At 41.4% G+C, this 27,480-nt stretch overlaps 1 protein-coding gene across 1 annotated transcript in view; it reads right to left on the bottom strand.

The window, feature by feature from the left end:
* Positions 1-1,498: 1,498 nt before the first annotated feature.
* LOC128636385 (caveolin-3-like) overlaps positions 1,499-27,480 on the bottom strand; it is a 26,254-nt gene continuing 272 nt past the window's right edge. Inside the window, exons 1-3 of the mRNA XM_053689406.1 lie at positions 27,451-27,480; positions 8,862-8,952; positions 1,499-1,906 (exon numbers count right to left, since the gene is read on the bottom strand). The exon at positions 27,451-27,480 is cut by the window's right edge and continues 272 nt beyond it. Coding sequence (XP_053545381.1) covers positions 1,568-1,906; positions 8,862-8,952; positions 27,451-27,480 — 460 coding nt within the window. The 3' untranslated portion in view covers positions 1,499-1,567. The remainder of the gene's footprint in view (positions 1,907-8,861; positions 8,953-27,450) is intronic.

Below are 27,480 nucleotides of genomic sequence, written 5' to 3' on the forward strand. Positions count from 1 at the left end.
ACACATTTCTCCGTCCTATTAGCTGACAATGTTTTGGTTGATACAGTGAGAACAGGTTGCCGATTCATATACAAAAGGAATGCTTTCTCCATCTCAGCTAGCGACTGCTAATACCCCTGGCTCTTCCTGGTTAACCCATTTAGGTATGTACAGGTGCAGGAACAGTAGGTGTAGAGTTTGTGATTATTTAGAAATCAGTCATATGTTTAAGTCTACAGTTATGAACTAGAGTTATGAGATCATTTCCTGTTTGAATTGTACATCAACCTATGTGATATATCTTATCACATGTACATTGTGTCAGATTCAATACGTAGGTCTAACTACCAAGTGCCGAAAGGGCTAAACTCTTTATTAATTTCTACCACTGATATCTTGGTACTCTCTCTCTCTCTCTCTCTCTCTCTTTTCAATCATATATAAACATATGCATTTTCTTGGGACAACTTGTGACATAATACTCATATGCTAAATCATTAGAAACTGATTCAGCATAGCTGTAAAAAATATCACCTGGATATCTCTATGTAAACAGGGAAGATATTTTACCTCAAAATGTCTTCATCTCACCAAAGTAAGTGCACTGTGTACAGTTAGAGCTGCAGTAAAGTTGCAAGTTGGAAACCACCCCAAAAAAACACAATAGCCAATCAGCTGAGGTCTTGCATTTCTTTGCAGTGATCTCATGAGCTTTCATTTACATCTGATGAGCTTTCACATTACACTTCCATAAACTGAATAAGAAAATAACATGAATGTTCCGGCACACTCCCTTGCAAGTTCTGGGACTAAAGTCTCTTTACAGTGGGGTGTGAATACTTAGGAAATTTTGAGATAAAAGATCTTCCTTTTTTACGTAGAGATGTTCAGGTGATATTGTCTAGTCAGCTTTTTACAGCTATGTTGCATCAGTTTCAAGTGCTTAAACATTTGGGTATTGTGTCCCTTTAATATGATAATTGTGAATGATCTTTTCATAGTATTGACATAGGGATTTTTCTGAATAACATCATAATATTTGTATATATTATCGATTTGAATTACAGGTACTCTTTTTGTATTGTGACTAGGGCTGGTTTGTCCCATGGTTGAGCCTGCTCTGATTGTGACGTGTCTCCCATTATGGGTTAATTTCTATTGTTGATTTTATCCAATCACAATGACTTTAGCCTATTTAGAATACAGGTGTATAGAGAAGGGTTACCCTATGACTATGGCGTCTAGTCGAAAGTTTAATTTTCACATCCATGTTACTGTAAAAGACAGATAGCAAATTCTCTCTAATGCTTTTTATACCATGTAGCTGAGTCACTGTCTACCAAATGAGCACTGCTCTACAGTATAACATGAGAAATGTTTTTTTTTATTATTATTAATGAATATAGACAATACATGAATATGGAACATAAATAAAACTAGCAGAGCTCTCTATACACTAAACCATATGGCTGTTTGCTGCGGTGCACAGCGATACTGTCCAGATGTAATCACGAACACTTTGTGGGAGTGAGGAGGAGGAGGGTCCTATAGTCGCCATGGAGATGACTAAGAAAGGGATAAATATTCTCTATCCATTCTTGTTTGTAACACGAATGAAACTTAAGCACCGGCCTTGAGACTCATAACCTGGGTCATACATGCAGTGCACACACGTGCTCCAGAACAGCTTCATACAGGTGATGCTCATATCCCATAAACGTCTGCAAGGTGCCACCAACCAGATATGGCAGCACTGGTTACATGCAAAAGTCAGGGCCCAGCAGAAGGCCAAAGGGCACCCAAAAAGCACAGACAGCACAATGTAGCAGCAGCTCTTCACCCCGTTGTATGTCTTGTAGGACATGCGCCATACTCCTTTGATACTGTGGGACCCTTCGGGCTCTGCAAAAGCGTCTTCAAACAGGACCTGTGGGGAAAGAGAATTGAAGAGATTTTATGTGACTTATAGGGAATGTTAGGGGAAACACTAAACAGTCTCAAAGAAGAGGTGCTATAGTTTAAAACACTAAGTGCTAGATTACAAGTGGAGTGCTAATTCATCGCCCTCCCGCAAACGGGCAAATTTGCCTGTTTATGGGCGGGCAATAAATAACCAACCATTACAAGTGGCTGATTATTTCTACTGTGAGCTCTTTGTTCTCTTGGTATCCTTTGTTGAAAAGGCTCAGGAATTGAGAGTTGGCTGCTAATTGGTGGCCGCACATAAATGGCTTTTATTATTGGCAGATGTGTTAAGCTAGCTCCCAGTAGTACATTGCTGCTCCTTCAAGTAAGCATACCAAGAGAATGAAGCAAAATTGATAATAGAAGTAAATTGGAAAGTTGTTTACAAATGTATTTCTTTCTAATGACACGGTGAGTCCACGGATCATCAATTACTGTTGGAAATATCATTCCTGGCCAGCAGGAGGAGGCAAAGAGCACCACAGCAAAAGCTGTTAAGTATCACTTCCCAACCCACAAACCCCAGTTATTCTCTTTGCCTACAGTGCAAGGAGGAGGTGAAGTTTAGGTGTCTGATAAGAAGTATTCTTCAATCAAGAATGTTTTATTTTAAAGCAGAGTCGGTTTACTCTGATCTTTTCTGGGGTCTAGCCGTAGTCCACGTCAGTCTCTTCAGTAGGGCAGTGGTGGCTTTTGAGCACTTGGGAACTTGTGAGGTACAATCGTCACTGCGCTTTCCCAAGATTTTGCTGCCCTAATCAGAAAGCCTGAGTATGCTTACTCAAATTGTTTCTTCTTCCACAGGTCCATGTGAGGTAAGGACCCTCTCAAACCAGGTGAGCTGTCCTGCTGCCGGACAGACTGTATTGACGTAAGTGCCATATTTATTTTTCTTGGGAGACAGGAGAAATTGGCACTTCTGCAGTGTGTTAACTGTTTGGGGACGTTAATTTACCCAGCTTGGTAGGGGTTAAATTTGGGCAGTTTGTCAGGGCACTGAGACTGTGTTGGGGAGACATTTATTTTTATTGGTGGCTTATGTGGAGTTTTAGCTACGGTTGAGATCCGGGCTGTACTGTAAAGTTGCAGTGAATGTCACTCCGTTATGGCTTTGGGCTGGCTCCATACTAAGAGAGGGGGCGGAGCCTTGTTAGGCTGCATTTATTTTCTGTTGGCACGCATCTGTAGCTCTGTTGGCTGCAGTTCAGTGCCGCATTTGTCGACTGAATCATTACAAAGAGATAGCGTTTCCATTGCAGGTCCAGAGAAAAAGTTCTCAAAACGGATTGCTTGTATTTTTCTACTCAGGCTGCAGGACAGGTAGGAACCTCAGTAAACTGCTGAGGTGTGTGGGTTGCCTGGGGTTTATTAATCTAACTCAGAGACTTGACTTAATTTCTATTTATAGGCGCAGGATTTTATTTTTTTCAAAGAAATGAAATTTATTTTTCTGGCTTGTCATTTTGTTTTTTTTATTATAATGGAACAAGATGCCTTTCAAATTGTTGCATGTTGTTTTGATGCCCAGGTAGAACCCCCAGTACCTTTTTGTTCTTCTTGCATAGAGAGAACCTAAAGTTATAGGGATAAAATGTTTGACCATGAGCCACCATTAGCTTTGGCGTATGCTGCCCAGGTGCCTCCTGTAGCAGATATGCCTCAGCTTTCTCCTCGAGCATCCCAACCTTTCGGTCTCCACATGCAGTGCCCTGCATTTCCTTTCATAATCCGGTAGGATTTTCCTTTAACAAACAAAGGATATTGCTACACAGGTATCCTCAAAAGTATCTCAGGCATTGTCCGGCTTTCCTATGCTGCAGGGAAGGCATAAAAGGAAACTTAAGGAATCAGTTAGTAAGGTTGCTGATCAAGTTGTAGCTACCCAGGGTGTCGTTTCTCAAATTTCTGATGAAGAAAACATGTCGGTAGCGTCTGAGGGTGAAATTTCAAACTCAGATAGTGTAATTCCTTCTTCTGATGCTGAAGTTGTATACTCCAGATTTAAGATAGAACACCTTCGCTTATTACTTAAGGAGGTTTTGGCTTCTTTGGATGACTCCGACACGACGATCGTAGTCAACCCTAAAAAAATCTAGTAAACTAAACAATTACTTTGATGTTCCCTTCCGCGGTGGAGTTTTTCCAGGTCCGGAAAGTGCTACAAAGATTATTGCACGGGAGTGGGAGAGACCTTATATTCCCTTTTCTCCATCTCCTATTTTCAAGAAGATGTTTCCTATAGCGGATTCCATTAAGGAGTCATGGCAGACGGTTCCTAAGGTAAAAGGAGCAATCTCCACTTTACATAAGCGGACTACTATTCCCATAGAGGATGGTTGTTCTTTCAAAGACCCAATGGATAAGAAGTTGGAGGCTTTATTAAAGAAAAATATGTTCACCAGGGTCTCCAATGGCAGCCTGTGGTATGTATTGCCACTGTCACCAGCGCTGCAGCTTACTGATTTGATGCGTTGTCTGATTCTATCCTCTTGAGGAGATCCAGGACAGGATTAAGGCTCTTAAATTGGCCGATTCCTTTATTACGGATGCTTCCTTACAAGTCATTAAGCTGGGAGCAAAGATATCTGGTTTTGCGGTCCTAGCGCAGAGAGCCTTATGGTTGATATCCTGGTCTGCGGATGTTTCGTCCAAGTCCAAGCTTCTGGTGATTCCTTACAAGGGTAAGATCTTGTTTGGGCCTGGTTTAGCTGAAATTATCTCAGAGATTACAGGAGGAAAAGGATATTTTCTTCCTCAAGATAAAAAGAACAAGCAGAAAGGACAACAGAGTAATTTTCGTTCCTTTTGTAACTTTAGAAGTAAACCCTCCCCTCCCTCCTCCAAGCAAGATCAGGCCAAGTCCTCCTGGAAGCCTAGTCAGTCTTGGAACAAGGGAAAGCAGTCTAAAAAACCTGCAGCTGACTCCAAGTCAACATGAAGGGTCGGCCCCCAATCCGGGAGCGGATCTAGTAGGGGGCAGACTTTCTCTTTTCGTTCAAGCCTGGATTCGAGATGTTCCAGATCCCTGGGTGGTGGACATTGTATCTCAGGGGTACAAAAAAAGAATTCAAATCCTTTCCTCCAAGAGGAAGGTTTCTCCTCTCCAGATTATCTGTAGACCAGATAAAAAGAGAGGCGTTCTTACTTTGTGTCGAGGACCTTGCCTCTCTGGGAGTAATAGTTCCTGTTCCTCTGCAGGAACAGGGTCTGGGATTTTACTCAAATCTGTTCATAGTTCCAAAAAAGGAGGAAACTTTCAGACCAATCTTAGATCTAAAGTGCCTAAACAAGTTCCTCAGGGTTCCATCCTTCAAGATGGAGTATATACGTTCCATTCTTTCCTTAGTACAAGAGGGTCAATTCATGACGACCATAGACTTAAAGAATGCGTATCTTCATGCTCCCATCCACAGGGATCATCACAAGATTCGCCTTCTTGGACAATCACTTTCAGTTTGTAGCTCTTCCATTCGGCCTTGCCACAGCCCCCAGAGTTTTCTCAAAGGTTCTGGTGGCTCTATTGGCGATCTCGGGGCATTGCAGTGGTGCCTTATCTGGATGATATTCTGTGTTAGTTATGCAAAACTGGGGAATGGGTAATAAAGGATTGTCTATCTTTTTAAACAATAACAATTTTAGTGTAGACTGTCCCTTTAATGTAAACTTTTCAACTCCACGGGAGTGAGCACAATGTTATTTATATGAACAAGCAGTGTCTAACTGTGAAAAACTGTCAAAATGCAGCATTCAAGAGTTTAGAAATTAGCATATGAGCCAATCTATCTTTAGCTTTCAACAAAAAATACAAAGAGAACAAAGCAAATTTGATTATAAAAGTAAATTGGTGTTGTTTAAGATTGCATGTCCTATCTGAATCATGAAAGTTTAATTTTGACTTGACCCCTTTAACACTGCACTTTTCCAAAAATTCATACATGAAAAAGATTTACTGCTTTCCCTCTGATTACATTCTAAGCATGGTGGCTACAAACAATGACTAGGTGGGTTGATAATAATATTTGTGAGTCTGTTACTTGATATGGACTCCTTGGTACTGGTCTGGTCTTATTCACATGAAACCCTGTAGTTTATTGTGAATACTGACATGAGTTGTAGAATGATTGTAACAAGCCCAGGTGCTGATGAGGATCAGCCTGTATGCTGGAGGGGAAATGGCATTGATACTGGTGTACATGTAGTAAACTGGCAGAAGTGATGGGTAGTTGTGAAGTGATGACCTTAATATCCCAAAACTTGTATCCTTACTGTCAGCCTGTTTTTACAAACAAAATGGCTCTTCACAAAACCAGCAATATTGCGTTAATAGTGTAGGCACTTTTCCTGCCTACTGGCGTTACACTGTGTTAAAGGGCCATAATACCCAAATGTTTAAACTCATGAAAGTGATGCAGTATAGCTGTAAAAAGCTGACTAGAAAATATCTCCTGAACATCTCTATGTAAAAAAGAAAGATATTTTACCTCAAAAGTTCCTCAGTAGCCACCTCCCATTGTAAAGGATTTCTAAGCAGCATTTTAGTGTGTCTGTCCTGGGACAGCTTAGGGGATGAGCCTTGTGCACTCTCATATTATTTCCCTATTCAGCTTACTATGAAATCTCATGAGAGTTAAGTCAAATCTCATGAGATCACAGAAAAAGAGTTCATGACCTCAGCACTGCTGATGCTGATTGGCTGCTGTTCATTTCTTCATTTATTTTTTTTTACCTGCAGCTGGGAACAGCTGAGTATAACTCTGCTGAGCTGAGGAAACTGTGAGGTAAAATATCTTCCTTTTTTACATAGAGATGCTCAGGTGATATTTTCCTGTCAGCTTTTTACAGTTATACTGCATCAGTTTCAAGTGATTTTGCATATGAGTATTATGTCCCTTTAACCTCCGTAGCAAAGTTGCTTCTATAAGTGCTCTGAAATTTTACCCTGCCTTACAAGGAGCACTCCGTACCCACCTTGTACTCCATGTGGCGAAGAGAGTTTGTGCTAACTGAATCTCTCTGCTCTGTGTAAGTGAGACAGTGCCAGGAATGCTCCACGCTAAGGTCAGCTCTGAACCACTCCTATTAAAGCCTCTGCCGCAGAACGTACTAATGCACGCTGTGGGAGGAGGGAAGTGGCGCTGCGGGAGAGGGAAGGTGTAAGATGGTGCAGCAGTGCCATACCGGTTTATAAAACAACAACTAATCGATAACCAACTAATCGATAATGAAAATCGTTGACAACGATTTTCATTATCGATTTTATCGATTAGTTGTTTCAGCCATTTGGAACCATTCTATTATGTTGCACAGGTGCAAGACACGCTAAATTTGGCCACAGGAGACATTTTAGAGGTGTGTTAACATACATGGTATCAATTCATTAAAGCTCTGTTCATTGCTATTGTATAGTCCATCTGTAGTGGCAAGGGTACACAGTTAGATCTCTCTAAATCTTTATTTCTAAGTCACACTCGCACTGTTGTGATTGTCACTATTAATATCTTAATAACTGGTCTCCAAATAGGATTGTGCAATCTTTAGTTTAAAGCAACCTATTAAAGTCCGACTCCATCCTCACCACTGCTAAGCAATCTGAATGCCATTTGCCATTGACACGTGGACAAGTTTACATTTCTGAGCCTATCAAGGTATGCTCTTCATTTAAGGATACCAAGGGAACTAAGTACATTTAAAAACAGAAGTAAATTAGAAAGTTGTTTAAAGGGATACTAAACTCAATTTTTTTATTTCATGATTCAGATAGAGCATGCTATTTTAAGCAACTTTCTAGTTTACTCCTATTATATTTTTTCTTTGTTCTCTTGCTATCTTTATTTAAAAAGCAGGAATGCAAAGCTTAGGAACCAGTCCATTTTAGGTTCAGCACCCTGGATAGGGCTTGTTGGCTAAATTTAGAGAGAGAACAAAGAAACATTTATAATAGGAGTAAATTAGAAAAGTGCTTAAAATTGCATGCTCTATCTGAATCATTAAAGAGAATATCTGGGTTTAGTATCCCTTTAAAAAAATGCTGCTCTATATACATCATAAAAGCTTAACTTTGAGTTTTATATCCTTTTTAAATAATGAATATAAAACAATATTTCAAAATACATAAATTATTTATTTTGCCTAATTATCTGTAAAATAAAATACCTCTGAAATGTGTGGAAACCCTCCATCATGCTTAAATGTGATTAAACTTCTCTGACTCATTTGCCACATCAGTTAACTCAGAGCACAAGCCCATTTACATCTGTCTAAGACGTGGCAACAGCAAAGCAGATCAGGAACATGACATTCTCCTGACTTTTTAAGAGGTATATCCCTGAACTGCTCACTGTTTCTTTACATGGGTTAAACACACAGTAATATAGGATTAGTAAGGCAAAAATAACAAGAATTAGAGCCTGTATTTGTTTTCCGCAGAATGACACTTGTTTTGTGAGGAGTGTACATGAAAGACTTTAGAACTATAGCCTGCAACATACTACACAGTGACTGCTTGAGTAGAGATGCTCATTTATATTAGTGCTTAATTGGCCACAGCAACGAAGATAAAATAGCAGCTTTATTTCTGGATTGCAAACAATACAATGTGTGCTATGTATGTATGTATGGATAGATAGATAGAGAGAGACAAATATATAGATAGATATATAGATAGATAGAGACAAATAGATAGATAGATAGATAGATAGACAGACAGAAATACACACATGATGCCCCTTTAAGAAAACACAGGAACAATATTTTATGTATGCAAATGACCCTGCATATTCTGTTTTTAAATTTATTAAACTTTAAATACAGCTACATAAATTATCTTTATTCTCCTTTTGAGGGTGGCCATGATAAATAGCCCCTATATCATTAGCAGTATATTCTCTTTCATATATTTCCTAAAAATTCAGACTTACCCTGACATGTTCATTAACATTGTAAGGATCCCGGTTTTCCATGTCTAGAATCATGGGCTCACTGGGGTTAGACTTGGCCATGGCTATAAACCTGTCCTTTCTTTATCTAGCTGTATTTATAGCCAGTAGCTTAAGGTATCCAGGGGACGTAGCATCAAACAGCCGTGGTTCCAACCCATGGATACTCAGCCATACTCAGCTCTCTATTGATGGGGTGTTGTGGAAACAGTTGTTAGAACATACACTGCCTAGGTGTGAAGCTACAGAAATTTCCTTTCAATACAGCCCCATACAGTGCTACCAAGGCTGCCATATCTCTCATCATTACCTGCAGAATTATCCCACTGAGGTTTTAGGGTGCACTGCAATGTGACCCCTTCTTTACACAACACATTGCCCCAAAACATCACTAACAAAAAATAAATAAATACAGTGAGCGCTGACTACTTTAGAGGTTTGGAATGATTATGTGGTTTTACTGAACACCTCGGTAACATTTTTCTTTCAATGACACTGAGTACCCTAGTACACTTTTTTTTATAATAAGTGAGAGCGCCTCACTTTACCTATATTTCCCCAGTGTTTTCTGCAGTTAAAGGGACATTTCATTAGTAGGTGTTTCTGCAGTTAAAGGGACATGCAACCTAAAACATTTATTTCATGATTTAGACAGAGTATACAATTTTAAACAACTTTCCAATTTACTTCTAGTTTTTAATTTGCTTCCCTCTCTTGTTATCCTTTGCTAAAAGGTTTATCTAGGAAAGCTCAGGAGCAGCAAAGAATCTAGGTTCTAGCTGCTGATTGGTGGCTGCATATATATATATATATATATATATATATATATATATATATATATATATATATTGATTGTCATTGGCTCACCCATTTGTTCAGTTAGAAACCAGTAGTGCATTGCTGCTCCATCAACAAATGACACCAAGAGAATGAAACAAATTTGATAAAATTGTATGTTCTACCTAAATCATGAAAGAAAACCTTTAGGTTTCATGTCCCTTTAACATGTGTAACTGTATGAGCTGAGGTGTCATACTGGGCAATGTGTGAGCAAACCAGGGCCGGACTGGGAATAAAAAGCAGCCCTGGAAAATTTGGAGACCAGCCATATTTTTCATTAAGTCAGTATAATGCACACACTCCATTTTTCTCAAAGGGGATTACTGGGATACTCCTTCCCCAATATTTTGTTTTATATGTTATAATATATAAATTTGTATTAAAAAAATTCAATCACCCCTTTGAATTGTAGCTTTGCAGCCCACCGGGAAATCTCCTGGTATACTGGTAGGCCAATCCGGCCATGGAGCAAACATACTCGTTGTGCACCTCTGAAACGCTGTGCTCATTTGCATGGAAGTAAAAGTACTTATTATTAGTCGTTTACTTTCATTGAGCAGGTAATGATTGTATCTGTTTTCTGACACAGCTTCCTAATGTCATCCAATGTAGCAGGGATAATTTCAGAGGATTTTGCCTATGCGTAAAACCAATGTTTCCTTCAAAAAAGGTACCCAGAAATCAATTTGAGAAGAATTGCGTAATGAACAAGTGAACAATAAAAAGACAATGCAATGGCACTTTTAAATGAGTAGATTTTTTTTTGACAAATTTCAAAATGTATTTTAATTTCCCGCAGTCCCTATATCATGTGACAATCATCAGCCAATCACAGATTCATATGTATACACTATGCAAATGCGTAGTAGTAGCTGGTGCCTCAGAAAGTGTGAATATAAAAATACTGTGCACAATTTCAAAATTTGTTAAAGGGCCATTAAACTCAATTTTGTTTCTTTAATGATTCAGATAGAGAATACAGTTTTAAACAACATTCCAATTTACTTCTATTATCTAATTTGCTGCAATCTTTAGATATCCTTTGTTAAAGAAATAGCAATGCACATTGGTGAGCCAATCACATGAGGCATCTATGTGCAGCCACCAATCAGAAGCTACTGAGCCTATCTAGATATGCTTTTCAGGAAAAAATATCAATAGAATGAAGCAAATTAGATAATAGAAGTAAATTAGAAAGTTGTTTAAAATGGTATAATCTATCTGAATCATGAAAGAAAAAAATGTAGGTTTAATGTCCCTTTAACTATGATGGCCACCGCCAGTGAAACAAAAGTATTGCACATGTGCGGCAACCATCTTTGTATGCAACATCCGTTTCCCCCAATGCATGCGCAACGCTTGCAGCAGCCTTAAAGGCACATTAAACCTACATTTTTTTCTTTCATGATTCAGATAGAGAATACCATTTTAAACAACTTTCTAATTTACTTCTATGATCTAATTTGCTTCATTCTCTTGATATTCTTTCCTGAAAAGCATATCTAGATAGGCTCAGTAGCTTCTGATTGGTGGCTGCACATAGATGCCTCATGTGATTGGCTCACCAATGTGCATTGCTATTTCTTTAACAAAGGATATCTAAAGATTGCAGCAAATTAGATAATAGAAGTAAATTAAAATGTTATTTAAAACTGTATTCTCTATCTGAATCATTAAAGAAAAAAAATAGGTTTAATGGCCCTTTAACCCCTTAATGACAACTGACGTACCAGGTACGTCATGCATTAACAAGCAGTTAATGACAATGGACGTACCTGGTACGTCAGTTGTCTAACAGAGTGCTGGAAGTGATCACAATCACTTCCAGCAGCTCTGAGGGTATTGCAGTGATGCCTCGATATGGAGGCATCCTGCAATACCCCTTTACAAGACACCGATGCAGAGAGAGCCACTCTGTGGCCCTCTCTGCACCGGTAGTGATGGTGCCGATGGTGCCTTTGGGAGGTGGGAGGAGGGAGCGTGTGCGCGCGCGTGCACGATGCGCGCGCACGGATGTGCGTGTGCACGTGGGCGCGCGCGTGCACGTGGGCGCGCGTGCACGTGCACATGCACACATTAGCCACACTGACACCAATGAAAAATGAAGGGGAAATTTTTTTTTAATTTTTTTTTTACATTTAAAAGGATCTGGGAGGGGGAGGGGGTGGGGGTATTGTGGGGGGGCTGCTACACTACAGAAATAATTAAACATACAGATAAAAGTTAAAAATAAAATTAAAATAGTTTGGTTTGTGGGGTCAAACTGGGTACTGGCAGACAGCTGCCAGTATCCAAGATGGCGGTAATTAGGTAGGGGAGAGGGTTAGAGAGCTGGAGGGGGGGATCAGGGAGGTTGGTGCTAAGGCAGGGGTCCATCACAACTAAAATATTTTATAATTTTTATTTAAAAAAAAACAAACATAATTTATGTAAGAACTTACCTGATAAATTCATTTCTTTCATATTAGCAAGAGTCCATGAGCTAGTGACGTATGGGATATACATTCCTACCAGGAGGGGCAAAGTTTCCCAAACCTCAAAATGCCTATAAATACACCCCTCACCACACCCACAATTCAGTTTAACGAATAGCCAAGAAGTGGGGTGATAAAAAAGTGCGAAAGCATATAAAATAAGGAATTGGAATAATTGTGCTTTATACAAAATCATAACCACCACAAAAAAAGGGCGGGCCTCATGGACTCTTGCTAATATGAAAGAAATGAATTTATCAGGTAAGTTCTTACATAAATTATGTTTTCTTTCATGTAATTAGCAAGAGTCCATGAGCTAGTGACGTATGGGATAATGACTACCCAAGATGTGGATCTTTCCACACAAGAGTCACTAGAGAGGGAGGGATAAAATAAAGACAGCCAATTCCTGCTGAAAATAATCCACACCCAAAATAAAGTTTAACGAAAAACATAAGCAGAAGATTCAAACTGAAACCGCTGCCTGAAGTACTTTTCTACCAAAAACTGCTTCAGAAGAAGAAAATACATCAAAATGGTAGAATTTAGTAAAAGTATGCAAAGAGGACCAAGTTGCTGCTTTGCAGATCTGGTCAACCGAAGCTTCATTCCTAAACGCCCAGGAAGTAGAAACTGACCTAGTAGAATGAGCTGTAATTCTCTGAGGCGGAGTTTTACCCGACTCAACATAGGCAAGATGAATTAAAGATTTCAACCAAGATGCCAAAGAAATGGCAGAAGCTTTCTGGCCTTTTCTAGAACCGGAAAAGATAACAAATAGACTAGAAGTCTTACGAAAAGATTTCGTAGCTTCAACATAATATTTCAAAGCTCTAACAACATCCAAAGAATGCAACGATTTCTCCTTAGAATTCTTAGGATTAGGACATAATGAAGGAACCACAATTTCTCTACTAATGTTGTTGGAATTCACAACTTTAGGTAAAAATTCAAAAGAAGTTCGCAACACCGCCTTATCCTGATGAAAAATCAGAAAAGGAGACTCACAAGAAAGAGCAGATAATTCAGAAACTCTTCTGGCAGAAGAGATGGCCAAAAGGAACAAAACTTTCCAAGAAAGTAATTTAATGTCCAATGAATGCATAGGTTCAAACGGAGGAGCTTGAAGAGCTCCCAGAACCAAATTCAAACTCCAAGGAGGAGAAATTGACTTAATGACAGGTTTTATACGAACCAACGCTTGTACAAAACAATGAATATCAGGAAGAATAGCAATCTTTCTGTGAAAAAGAACAGAAAGAGCAGAGATTTGTCCTTTCAAAGAACTTACGGACAAACCCTTATCTAAACCATCCTGAAGGAACTGTAAAATTCTTGGTATTCTAAAAGAATGCCAGGAAAAATGATGAGAAAGACACCAAAAAATATAAGTCTTCCAGACTCTATAATATATCTCTCGAGATACAGATTTACGAGCCTGTAACATAGTATTAATCACAGAGTCAGAGAAACCTCTTTGACCAAGAATCAAGCGTTCAATCTCCATACCTTTAAATTTAAGGATTTCAGATCCTGATGGAAAAAAGGGCCTTGTGACAGAAGGTCTGGTCTTAACGGAAGAGTCCACGGTTGGCAAGAGGCCATCCGGACAAGATCCGCATACCAAAACCTGTGAGGCCATGCCGGAGCTACCAGCAGAACAAACGAGCATTCCTTCAGAATCTTGGAGATTACTCTTGGAAGAAGAACTAGAGGCGGAAAGATATAGGCAGGATGATACTTCCAAGGAAGTGATAATGCATCCACTGCCTCCGCCTGAGGATCCCGGGATCTGGACAGATACCTGGGAAGTTTCTTGTTTAGATGGGACGCCATCAGATCTATTTCTGGAAGTTCCCACATTTGAACAATCTGAAGAAATACCTCTGGGTGAAGAGACCATTCGCCCGGATGCAACGTTTGGCGACTGAGATAATCCGCTTCCCAATTGTCTACACCTGGGATATGAACCGCAGAGATTAGACAGGAGCTGGATTCCGCCCAAACCAAAATTCGAGATACTTCTTTCATAGCCAGAGGACTGTGAGTCCCTCCTTGATGATTGATGTATGCCACAGTTGTGACATTGTCTGTCTGAAAACAAATGAACGATTCTCTCTTCAGAAGAGGCCAAAACTGAAGAGCTCTGAAAATTGCACGGAGTTCCAAAATATTGATCGGTAATCTCACCTCCTGAGATTCCCAAACTCCTTGTGCCGTCAGAGATCCCCACACAGCTCCCCAACCTGTGAGACTTGCATCTGTTGAAATTACAGTCCAGGTCGGAAGCACAAAAGAAGCCCCCTGAATTAAACGATGGTGATCTGTCCACCATGTTAGAGAGTGTCGAACAATCGGTTTTAAAGATATTAATTGAGATATCTTCGTGTAATCCTTGCACCATTGCTTCAGCATACAGAGCTGAAGAGGTCGCATGTGAAAACGAGCAAAGGGGATCGCGTCCGATGCAGCAGTCATAAGACCTAGAATTTCCATGCATAAGGCTACCGAAGGGAATGATTGTGACTGAAGGTTTCGACAAGCTGTAATCAACTTTAGACGTCTCTTGTCTGTTAAAGACAGAGTCATGGACACTGAATCCATCTGGAAACCCAGAAAGGTTACCCTTGTCTGAGGAATCAAAGAACTTTTTGGTAAATTGATCCTCCAACCATGATCTTGAAGAAACAACACAAGTCGATTCGTATGAGATTCTGCTAAATGTAAAGACTGAGCAAGTACCAAGATATCGTCCAAATAAGGAAATACCACAATACCCTGTTCTCTGATTACAGACAGCAGGGCACCGAGAACCTTTGTAAAAATTCTTGGAGCTGTAGCTAGGCCAAACGGCAGAGCCACAAATTGGTAATGCTTGTCCAGAAACGAGAATCTCAGGAACTGATAATGATCTGGATGAATCGGAATATGCAGATATGCATCCTGTAAATCTATCGTGGACATATAATTCCCTTGCTGAACAAAAGGTAAGATAGTCCTTACAGTTACCATCTTGAACGTTGGTATCCTTACATAACGATTCAATATTTTTAGATCCAGAACTGGTCTGAAAGAATTCTCCTTCTTTGGTACAATGAAGAGATTTGAATAAAACCCCATCCCCTGTTCCGGAACTGGAACTGGCATAATTACTCCAGTCAACTCTAGATCTGAAACACATTTCAGAAATGCTTGAGCTTTTACTGGATTTACTGGGACACGGGAAAGAAAAAATCTCTTTGCAGGAGGTCTCAACTTGAAACCAATTCTGTACCCTTCTGAAACAATGCTCTGAATCCAAAGATTGTGAACAGAATTGATCCAAATTTCCTTGAAAAAACGTAACCTGCCCCCTACCAGCTGAGCTGGAATGAGGGCCGCACCTTCATGTGGACTTAGAAGCAGGCTTTGCCTTTCTAGCTGGCTTGGATTTATTCCAGACTGGAGATGGTCTCCAAACTGAAACTGCTCCTGAGGATGAAGGATCAGGCTTTTGTTCTTTGTTGAAACGAAAGGAACGAAAACGATTATTAGCCCTGTTTTTACCTTTAGATTTTTTATCCTGTGGTAAAAAAGTTCCTTTCCCACCAGTAACAGTTGAAATAATGGAATCCAACTGAGAACCAAATAATTTGTTACCCTGGAAAGAAATGGAAAGTAAAGTTGATTTAGAAGCCATATCAGCATTCCAAGTTTTAAGCCATAAAGCTCTTCTAGCTAAAATAGCTAGAGACATAAACCTGACATCAACTCTGATAATATCAAAAATGGCATCACAGATAAAATTATTAGCATGCTGAAGAAGAATAATAATATCATGAGAATCACGATGTGTTACTTGTTGCGCTAAAGTTTCCAACCAAAAAGTTGAAGCTGCAGCAACATCAGCCAAAGATATAGCAGGTCTAAGAAGATTACCTGAACACAGATAAGCTTTTCTTAGAAAGGACTCAATTTTCCTATCTAGAGGATCCTTAAACGAAGTACCATCTGACGTAGGAATAGTAGTACGTTTAGCAAGGGTAGAAATAGCCCCATCAACTTTAGGGATCTTGTCCCAAAATTCTAATCTGTCAGACGGCACAGGATATAATTGCTTAAAACGTTTAGAAGGAGTAAATGAATTACCCAAATTATCCCATTCTTTGGAAATTACTGCAGAAATAGCATTAGGAACAGGAAAAACTTCTGGAATAACCACAGGAGCTTTAAATACCTTATCTAAACGTTTAGAATTAGTATCAAGAGGACCAGAATCCTCTATTTCTAAAGCAATTAGTACTTCTTTAAGTAAAGAACGAATAAATTCCATTTTAAATAAATATGAAGATTTATCAGCATCAACCTCTGAGACAGAATCCTCTGAACCAGAGGAATCATCAGAATCAGAATGATGATGTTCAGTTAAAAATTCATCTGTAGGGAGAGAAGTTTTAAAAGATTTTTTATGTTTACTAGAAGGAGAAATAACAGACATAGCCTTCTTTATGGATTCAGAAACAAAATCTCTTATATTATCAGGAACATTCTGCACCTTAGATGTTGAAGGAACTGCAACAGGCAATGGTACTTTACTAAAGGAAATATTATCTGCTTTAACAAGTTTGTCATGACAATCAATACAAACAACAGCTGGAGGAATAGCTACCAAAAGTTTACAGCAGATACACTTAGCTTTGGTAGATTCAGCACTTGACAGCGATTTTCCTGTAGTATCTTCTGACTCAGATGCAACGTGAGACATCTTGCAATATGTAAGAGAAAAAACAACATATATAAAGCAAAATTGATCAAATTCCTTAAATGACAGTTTCAGGAATGGGAAAAAATGCCAAAGAACAAGCTTCTAGCAACCAGAAGCAATAAAAAATGAGACTTAAATAATGTGGAGACAAAAGTGACGCCCATATTTTTTCGCGCCAAATAAGACGCCCACATTATTTGGCGCCTAAATGCTTTTTGGCGCCAAAAAATGACGCCACATCCGGAACGCCGACATTTTTGGCGCAAAATAACGTCAAAAAATGACGCAACTTCCGGCGACACGTATGACGCCGGAAACGGAAATAGAATTTTTGCGCCAAAAAAGTCCGCGCCAAGAATGACGCAATAAAATGAAGCATTTTCAGCCCCCGCGAACCTAACAGCCCACAGGGAAAAAGTCAAATTTTAAGGTAAGAAAAATGTTAAATTAAAATGCATTATCCCAAATATGAAACTGACTGTCTGAAAATAAGGAAAGTTGAACATTCTGAGTCAAGGCAAATAAATGTTTGAATACATATATTTAGAACTTTATAAACAAAGTGCCCAACCATAGCTAGGAGTGTCACAGAAAATAAGACTTACTTACCCCAGGACACTCATCTACATATAGCAGATAGCCAAACCAGTACTGAAACGAGAATCAGCAGAGGTAATGGTATATATAAGAGTATATCGTCGATCTGAAAAGGGAGGTAAGAGATGAATCTCTACGACCGATAACAGAGAACCTATGAAATAGACCCCTTAGAAGGAGATCACTGCATTCAAATAGGCAATACTCTCCTCACATCCCTCTGACATTCACTGCACGCTGAGAGGAAAACCGGGCTCCAACTTGCTGCGGAGCGCATATCAACGTAGAATCTAGCACAAACTTACTTCACCACCTCCATCGGAGGCAAAGTTTGTAAAACTGAATTGTGGGTGTGGTGAGGGGTGTATTTATAGGCATTTTGAGGTTTGGGAAACTTTGCCCCTCCTGGTAGGAATGTATATCCCATACGTCACTAGCTCATGGACTCTTGCTAATTACATGAAAGAAAACTCTTTTATTTAGTACTGGCAGACTTTCTGCCAGTACTTAAGATGGCGGTAACAATTGTGGGGTGGGGGAGGGAAGAGAGCTGTTTGGGAGGGATCAGGGGGTGGGATGTGTCAGGTGGGAGGCTGATCTCTAAAATTAACCCTGCAAGCTCCCTACAAGCTACCTAATTTAACCCCTTCACTGCTGGGCATAATTCACGTGTGGTGCGCAGCAGCATTTAGCGGCCTTCTAATTACCAAAAAGCAACGCCAAAGCCATATAAATCTGCTATTTCTGAACAAAGGGGATCACAGAGAAGCTTTTACAACAATTTCTGCCATAATTGCACAAGCTGTTTGTAAATAATTTCAGTGAGAAACCTAAAATTGTGAAAAATGTAAAGTTTTTTTTTTTATTTGCTCGCATTTGGCGGTGAAATGGTGGAATAAAATATACCAAAATGGGCCTAGATCAATACTTGGGGTTGTCTACTACACTACACTAAAGCTAAAATTAACCCTACAAGCTCCCTACAAGCTCCCTAATTAACCCCTTCACTCCTGGGCATAAAACATGTGTGGTGCGCAGCGGCATTTAGCGGCCTTCTAATTACCAAAAAGCAACCACAAAGCCATATAAGTCTGTTATTTCTGAAAAAGGGGATCCCAGAGAAGCATTTACAACCATTTGTGCCATAATTGCAGAAGCTGTTTGTAAATAATTTCAGTGGGAAACCTAAAGTTTGTGACAAAATTTGTGAAAAAGTGAACTTTTTTTTTTTTTTTTATCGCATTTGGCGGTGAAATGGTGGCATGAAATATACCAAAATGGGCCTAGATCAATACTTTGGGATGTCTTCTAAAACAAAATATATACATGTCAAGGGATATTCAGGTATTCCTGACAGATATCAGGGTTCCAAAGTAACTAGCGCTAATTTTGAAAAAAAGTGGTTTGGAAATAGCAAAGTGCTACTTGTATTTATTGCCCCATAAATTGCAAAAAAAAGCAAAGAACTTGTAAACATTGGGTATTTCTAAACTCAGGACAAAATTTATAAGCTATTTAGCATGGGTGTTTTTTGGTGATTGTAGATGTGTAACAGATTTTGGGGGTCAAAGTTAGAAAAAGTGTGTTTTTTTCCATTTTTTCCTCATATTTTATCATTTTTTTTTAGTAAATTATAAGATATGATGAAAATAATGGTATCTTTAGAAAGTCCATTTAATGACGAGAAAAACGGTATATAATATGTGTGGGTACAGTAAACGAGTAAGAGGAAAATTACAGCTAAACACAAACACTGCAGAAATGTAAAAATAGCCATTGTCATTAAGGGTAAGAAAATTGAAAAATGGTCCGGTCATTAAGGGGTTAAGGTCTCTGGCTGACCAGTATTTATGGTGGGTACCCGGCACATGCCTACTCTGCCTTATTATAAATCCAGCCTTGTACCCATTAGGTATGGATAATTTGGATTGTGATAATAAGCAGTGAAAAAGGCAGATTTCATGCTCTGATATGAAAGTGTAATTTTGACTTGACTTTCCCTTTAAGTGGAAATTGAATCCTGAATGTTGACATTAATGTTCTCCAGAATAATTTCAGCAAAGATGTCTAAAGTTAACAAATGTGAAAAAAATATTGAATTTATTTATGCATTAAAAATGATTCACTGCTATAACAAGGATTGAGTATCTGCTTTAGTGGGTGACCCTGTATCATGCTTATTAGGCCGGAGCTAGCTGGGTACTTTTGCTTAGTTCCAGTTATGAACGCCCCGTGGAGCGCAGTCTATTTCTTTGCCTCGTATTCATTAACTTGTCATTTTCCCCTCTGTACATACTGGGTAGTTATATAAATCCTTTATAATGCAGTCTGTAATGCTCCCATATATCACTCCTTAAAGGGACACTAAAGCCATTTTTTTTCTTTCATTATTCAGATAGAGCAGGCAATTTTAAGCAGCTTTCTAATTTACTCCTATTATCAAAAGGAGCCAGCCCATTTTTGGTTTAGCACCCTGGATAGTGCTTGCAGATTGGTGGGTACATTTAGCCACCAATCAGCAAGTACAACTCAGGTGCTGAACCAAAAATGGGCCGGCTCCTAGATTCCTGCTTTATCAAACAAATATAGCAAGAGAATGAAGAAAATTTGAATTAGAAAGTCGCTTAAAATTGCTGCTTTAGCTGAATGTTCTCAAGGTATAAACTCCATTTATAGAATTAGTACAAGGGCTTTGCAGTACAGGATAGATTTTTTATAGAATCTAACAAACCCAGCTTTATAGAATTGTGCCCTCAGAGATAGCAATTGAAACACAACATTTTAGATATGTGCATTTGTTTTGTTACAAATATACATTGTTAACTAAATACGGATATTTATCTCGTTTTAATGAGATGAATATCTAAATGAATGCAGCACAAAAAGGCACAGTCTAGTCAAAATGAAACTTTCATGATTCAGATAGGGCATGCAATTTTAAACAACTTTCCAATTTACTTTTATCATCAATTTTGCTTTGTTCTCTTGGTATTCTGAGTTGAAAGCTAAACCTAGGCAGGCTCATATGCTAATTTTAAGCCCTTGAAGGCGCCTCTTATCTCATTCATTTGACGTTTTTCACAGCTAGAGGGCGTTAGTTCAAGTGTGCCATATAGATAGCATTGTGCTCAAGCCAGTGGAGTTATATATGAGTCAGCACTGATTGGCTAAAATGCAAGTCTGTCAAAAGAACTGAAATAAGGGGGCAGTGTGTAGAGGCCAATGTTGGTTATGCAAAACTGTGGAAGGGGTAATAAAGGGATTACAAATGATAGGGGTGTGCGGAACACGACAAACCAACAGCTAAGTGCAATAAAATACAAAAAATAGTGGAAATGCTTCCTACTGTGACCTGGAGTGCCGTAGTGATGGCGGATCAGGCCACAAATGTCAGGAGTCCCCACACGAAGGAGCAGGCACTACTAGGTTTAGAAAAATAAAACATCAAATTTATTGAAGATAGCATAAAAAGTATATGCCCAGACAAGGCAGACAGGCAGGGAAACAATGTATTACGCATTTTGCATCCCCTAGTGGGGCTTAATCATAGATTAATCATATGATTAAGCGCCACTAGGGGGCACAAAACGCGTAATAAAGGGATTATCTATCTTTTTAAACAATTAAAATGCTGGGGTAGACTGTCCCTTTAAAGAAAATGTAGGAATAATGCTAAACTTTTTCACCTGTAGCAGTGAAACATGTACATTAATTTAGCAAAAATGAGTCAAATACCTGACAGCCAGACGCTGAATATTATAAATACAAAGTATTTTGAATATTCAGAACAAAAGATTTGGCCAGAGCGAAAATTTTGCCTGTGCCCATGTCTAAAAAATGATATTGTCCATCTCTTCCTCTTTTTTTTCCTGTAGAGAATACTAATGTATTCATATTTTCAGTATAGGTGGTGGTTTCAAAAGCTTTAAAAGGCTGTTTTAAATGACAAAAAAAAGTAAAGGAGCATTTTGTAAACCTGACTTCAGCAGGTAAAAAATATGGGGTCAGATTACAAGTGGAGCTTTATTTAATGCTATCTCTACTACAAGTAAGCAGAAAAGCCCCTTTAAATGTATAGTCCCTTTAAACAAATATTAAAACAAATAATTTATTATTAAAAGTTTTGACAAAATAGGGCATTTTATCGTCCCATGGAATGTCCCTTTATGTTTTAGTTAAATTTAAATAATTCCTTTGTGTTTTCTTACACTACTTGCTATCTAATAATGAACTTATAATGTTGTATTTTCAGGTTTTAAATTTCAGTTTCCATTTCACTCCTTGCTTATAGCAGAGTCTCCTTGTTTATTTATGTTACAAATTCTATATATATTTTTTTTTTCCAGACAATTGTATAACATTTTATCTTTTTTTTACTGAAAGCTTTCTAAGTTTAAAAATGGTGAATGTTATATGAACAAAAACTATAATTGTTTTCTTCAATACAGGGTCATAAATATAGTGGTCTCAGGGTGTCCACTGCTACGGGCCTCTCCTTTTTGGGCCTTACCTACTGCTGCCCAAGCAGAATCAGATTTCAGAGCAGCGTGTTTACCATTCTGCAGTTTTTCTAATCACCACTAGCGGCCACTAAACTTGTGTTAACAAAAAAACAACTGGGGAACAAAAGCTCTGCACAGAAAGTAAGCAGTTGCTGTGTTTTTATTAGTAGTGTTTGTTAGGGATGTTTGTTAGGCTGTGCATCAACTCCCTCTTGTGTGTATGTACATATATGTGTATGTATATGTGCATGTGTTTGAGTGTGTGTGTGTATATATATATATATATATATATATATATATATATAAGGTTTAAACCATCTATTCCGTCCTTCTTACTGACTAATACCCTCATCTAGTAAATAAGACACAACACCATTTGTTTGGGAGAAAGAACCGGTCACGGTTCACGTTTATTAAATAAACGCTTTAACTTGTGCCTAAGAGTCATTCCAATTACCCTTAGGCACTTGATCAACCTATCAACGAAACTTGGCAACAAGTTCGTAATCCTCAACGTTGGCGGCATCTCACCCTAACCTAGCCCCTATTAGCAGATGGTCAAGGCCCCTTTCGATACCTGCAGCGTGACACCCGGCTGTCACGCCCCATGGCACTCAGAGAGAGCTGTGATGTTCAGAGGTCTTCGGTCCAATTGCGAGGGAGAGGACCCCCAGGCCGGCGCCTGGCAGGCATAACCCCTCCCTTTTCCCCGGACCGTCACTCTTCTCTCCTTGTGCCCGCTCCCCAGGGCATTGACCACCCGCCTGCTGAGGCATATCCAACCAGCCCAGTAAGGCACCCCCTGCCAGCCGAATCGTACAACTCAACTTCAGGGGTGGCTAGCTACATTAAAGGCTCGGTCTTACTGAAGGCTAGCTCAATTAAACCCACCCCTGCCGAGCCAAACTCACCCTAACAGCCGCATCGTAGCCGCCAATTTCTTCTTCCAGGGACGGGTGGGCGGGGAAACCTTCTCCTTGAAGTCTGGAAACCGAAAGAGGCTGATCTCACTGTTGCAGGACCCTATAAAGGTAAGAAAACAGACACCTCCTTCCCCTTTGCAACATTGTAACGACACATTTAGCATTACTCCAGACTTCAAGTTGGTAAACCCTTAATTTTGTTACAGGCCCACTAGAGGGCCCTCCACTACCATAAGGTTTAAACCATCTATTCCGTCCTTCTTACTGACTAATACCCTCATCTAGTAAATAAGACACAACACCATTTGTTTGGGAGAAAGAACCGGTCACGGTTCACGTTTATTAAATAAACGCTTTAACTTGTGCCTAAGAGTCATTCCAATTACCCTTAGGCACTTGATCAACCTATCAACGAAACTTGGCAACAAGTTCGTAATCCTCAACGTTGGCGGCATCTCACCCTAACCTAGCCCCTATTAGCAGATGGTCAAGGCCCCTTTCGATACCTGCAGCGTGACACCCGGCTGTCACGCCCCATGGCACTCAGAGAGAGCTGTGATGTTCAGAGGTCTTCGGTCCAATTGCGAGGGAGAGGACCCCCAGGCCGGCGCCTGGCAGGCATAACCCCTCCCTTTTCCCCGGACCGTCACTCTTCTCTCCTTGTGCCCGCTCCCCAGGGCATTGACCACCCGCCACAAGAGCCAGGCGAACTCTTGCCGCCAAACCAACCAACAGGAACCCAGTAATAAACCACACTTTAACTAATCATAACCATAAAAAACATAACAATTTCAACAGATTGCAGATACAACAATTTAACCCATACTTTAATGAATAATCCCCAACAAGGCTCCCCTGATGTCCCTTAGAAACATATCCAACCCTACGTCCGTAAGGTGGACTCCATCAGGCCTAAATAGGTCCCTTTTGTCGGCCGTTATGCTTTCGTGCCTGACCACGAAACCCCCAATGCCCGTGACCGCTCTTCCCATCTCCCTATTCACCTTTTTGCGCACATTATATGCAGCCCTCTGTGTGACAATGTGCCGCCATTGCAGTCGAGCAACTACATTTGACCACCCCAAAGTCACACCCTGCAACCAAGTGTGCATCCATTGCACATCCGCTGTCATTCTTCTGATCAAATCCAGCGCGGGCATTGCCCCCAAGTCATTTCCCCCGAGGTGCAGCACTAAAACATTAGGCCGCCCCCACCTTTTGTGTGCCTCCTGTAAAAGTGCAGGCAAATCAGCCCACGACAGTCCCCTGCGCCCTAACCACCGAAAGCTTGCCTTGGACGTTGGGAATCCAAGTTGCTGACCTTCCGGCGATCGTAACGCCCTGAGATGAGCCCAGTGGATGTATGAATGGCCTACCATCCATACACGAACCGGAGGTGCTTTCGCATTCACAACACCTGATAAAACAGAGAACACCACCATGAAAAAACCGCCCTTGCACAACCTGGGTCCCCCCCAACAAAAAACCCCCCTTTGGAAGTATGGACCCGCCCACATGTCTGTGCTCTAGCAGTGTCCTTTATCAGGTCTAATATAAGTCTTGTACTGGGACGACTTCCATCTACCCAAGCGCTTAATCTCCGCCACCGTAACTCCCTTTTGCGCTGCGCTGGTCGCCGCGCCTATTCTAAACGAGTGCGGGGCGATCCTGCCCGGATCCAACCCGGCCTCCTTTGCCGTCTTCGCCAATACCTGGCGGAATTGAAAAACCGAGAGGGCCGAACCGTCCTCATGTATCAGGAGCAGTTGCCCTCCCGCCGGCCTCACCTTCAGGTATTGCTCCAAGCATGCCACTGGGCAGCAATCCTCAAACTCTTGACGTTCCAGGGGCAGCCATGCCCCCAGCCCCTCCTGGTCCGTCTTGGACCTGGGTATGAACAACAGGAGCCCCTCGTCCGTCAAACGGACGTGCTCCAACTGCACTCCTCCTCGACCTTTCTCCTTTGCAGACGCCACAAGCTCCCCCACCCTGAGGGCTCCCGCAAACGCCAAAGCAAATGCCGTACGGAAAAGAAGCTGCTCGTACTTGGATGTGCAAACCTTTGCCACACCATTCGCTAACGCCTTCAATCTCTCCCGTGTAATGGGCTCTCTCCGATCTTTCTGACGGGGGGCCAACCTGCCCCACCCCTTCAACACCTTCCTTACTAGGAAGGTTCCGGAGTGGTCCTCAAAGCCAAGCGCCTTGTTAAAGAAGGCCAGAGCCGATAGCCTACTACTCGCGCCGGCCTTACTGACCCCTTCTTTCCGTAGTAAAGCCAACCATTCCAACACCAGCACCCTAGAAGCCCTTTGTACCTGTACACCTCCGCGTTGACAGAACGCCTCCCAGCAGTCCCAGTGACTCTTATATGTTGACCATGTCCTTGGCGCCAAGGATGCCTTCACCAAAGCTAGGATGCTCATCCAACCTTCACCAGCTGCCAAAGAGAAGATGGGCATGTTAACCCCTCCTCTGCCGCCATGGGTGCCGCTGCCCTAAACTGCTCCCATTTAAATCGAGAGAGTGCATCTGCAATAATGTTCTGCACTCCCGGGACGTGTTTGGCGGTAAAATGTATATTGAACTGCAAGCATCGCAACACCAAGTGACGCAAGCAACACACAACCGCTGGCGATGACGCGGACAGCCTGTTAATGGCGTACACCACACTCATGTTGTCCGTCCAGAACACCACCGATTTATTAGCCAGTCTATCCCCCCAAATCTCCACAGCAACCACTATCGGGAATAGCTCCAACAGCGTCAAGTTTTTGGTGAAACCTGCATCTATCCAGCCCCTTGGCCATGGAGCCGCGCTCCATTCTCCGTCCAGGTACGCTCCGTACCCGAAACCCCCCGCTGCGTCCGTGTACAAGTTTATTGCCTTGTTGGGTACTTTCCTAGCCCTCCATAGGCACACACCATTAAAATTCATTAGGAATTTTTCCCATATTTCCAGGTCCTCCCTCACATCCGCAGTAATGCTCGTCCATTTTGCTAGACCGGTAGGGCCCTTCAAAAGTCCCTCCAATCGACGGTTAAAGGCTCTTCCCATCGGGATGACCCTACCCGCAAAATTCAGGAGGCCCAGCAGCGCCTGCACCTCTTTTATCGCAACCTTGCTAGACCCCTTAATCCTTCGGACCGCTCCAAGCATACGGACAACCTTGTCCATGGGCAGCCTACATTCCGCCTGCACTGTATCTATTTCGATACCTAGAAATGTGAGGCATGTACACGGCCCCTGCGTTTTGTCGTCCGCGAGCGGCACTCCAAAACGCGACATCATATCCTGCATAACCTCCATGAGCTGTTCACACTCCGTGGAACCAGCTCTCCCTACCAACAAGAAATCGTCCAAGTAGTGGGCCACCGTTCCCCCACTTGACGCCTTGTACACTACCCAATGCAGGAAAGAACTAAAACACTCAAACAAGGAACAGGACAATGAGCAGCCCATCGGCAAACACCTGTCCACATAATATTCCCCTTCGAACTTCATGCCCATTAGTCTGAAAGCCGAAGGGTGCAGTGGCAGCAGGCGGAAAGCCGACTCAATGTCTAGCTTCGCCAGCAATGCCCCCGGACCGCATGCCCTGACCACGTCCAGCGCACGATCGAACGATTGATAGTGCACTGAACTCAGCTCTGGGTCAATAGCGTCGTTGACTGACGCCCCTTTAGGGAAAGAAAGGTGATGTATCAACCTGAACTTCCCTTCCTCTTTCTTGGGTACCACACCTAATGGGGAGATCACCAGATCCGCCATCGGGCATGTGGAGAATGGCCCCGATACCCTGCCCAGCGCCACCTCCTTTGCCAACTTTTCCCTAACCACGTGCGGGAATTCATAGGCCGTTTTCAAGTTCCTGTGCACTGAAGAACCCTCAACACGACCCATGACCGGTATCCGGAAACCCCCTTCCAACCCCGACCTCAGCAGCTCAGCTGCCCCTGTGTCGGGGTAGTTCGCCAGCCATATCAGCATGGCCCGCAACCTAAGCGGAGTTGGTGCCCTTGACTGCAACTCCCGCCTTAGGCGTAATTCTGGGCTGTCCCTGGTCCTTTCGTTTTCCACAATCGGCGCCTGGGTGAGGCCCTGCACAGAACTTGCAGATGTGACGAAAGGAGCAGCTGCTCCCCCTGTCACACTGCTTATCCTGGTATTTCCAGCACTCCCTCCCTTTCCTGCCCAGCCGCGCCCCTAGGCGCTGCGGTGCTTGACGTGACGCCACTGGGGAGGGAGAACTGCCTTCCAATCCTAATTTGGACCACAAGTGCATATCCTGTGTTCCAAAATGCAGCAGAGGGTTACCTACCATCTTTCTCCTAAAGGCCATGTCGTATTCACGCCATGCGCCTTCCTTGAATCTCGCACGGATATCCTCTATGGTATCCTGGTACTTAAACAGGTTATGCCCCTGCAACGGCCACCTGTCGACATAGCACGCAGCCAGTACCCGGAAGCATTTAAGCCATTCCTCGTACGTCTCCGGCCTACGTACTTTCTTTGAGCCC

The sequence above is a fragment of the Bombina bombina genome, chromosome 7, assembly GCF_027579735.1.
Source record: "Bombina bombina isolate aBomBom1 chromosome 7, aBomBom1.pri, whole genome shotgun sequence".
Taxonomy (NCBI): domain Eukaryota; kingdom Metazoa; phylum Chordata; class Amphibia; order Anura; family Bombinatoridae; genus Bombina; species Bombina bombina.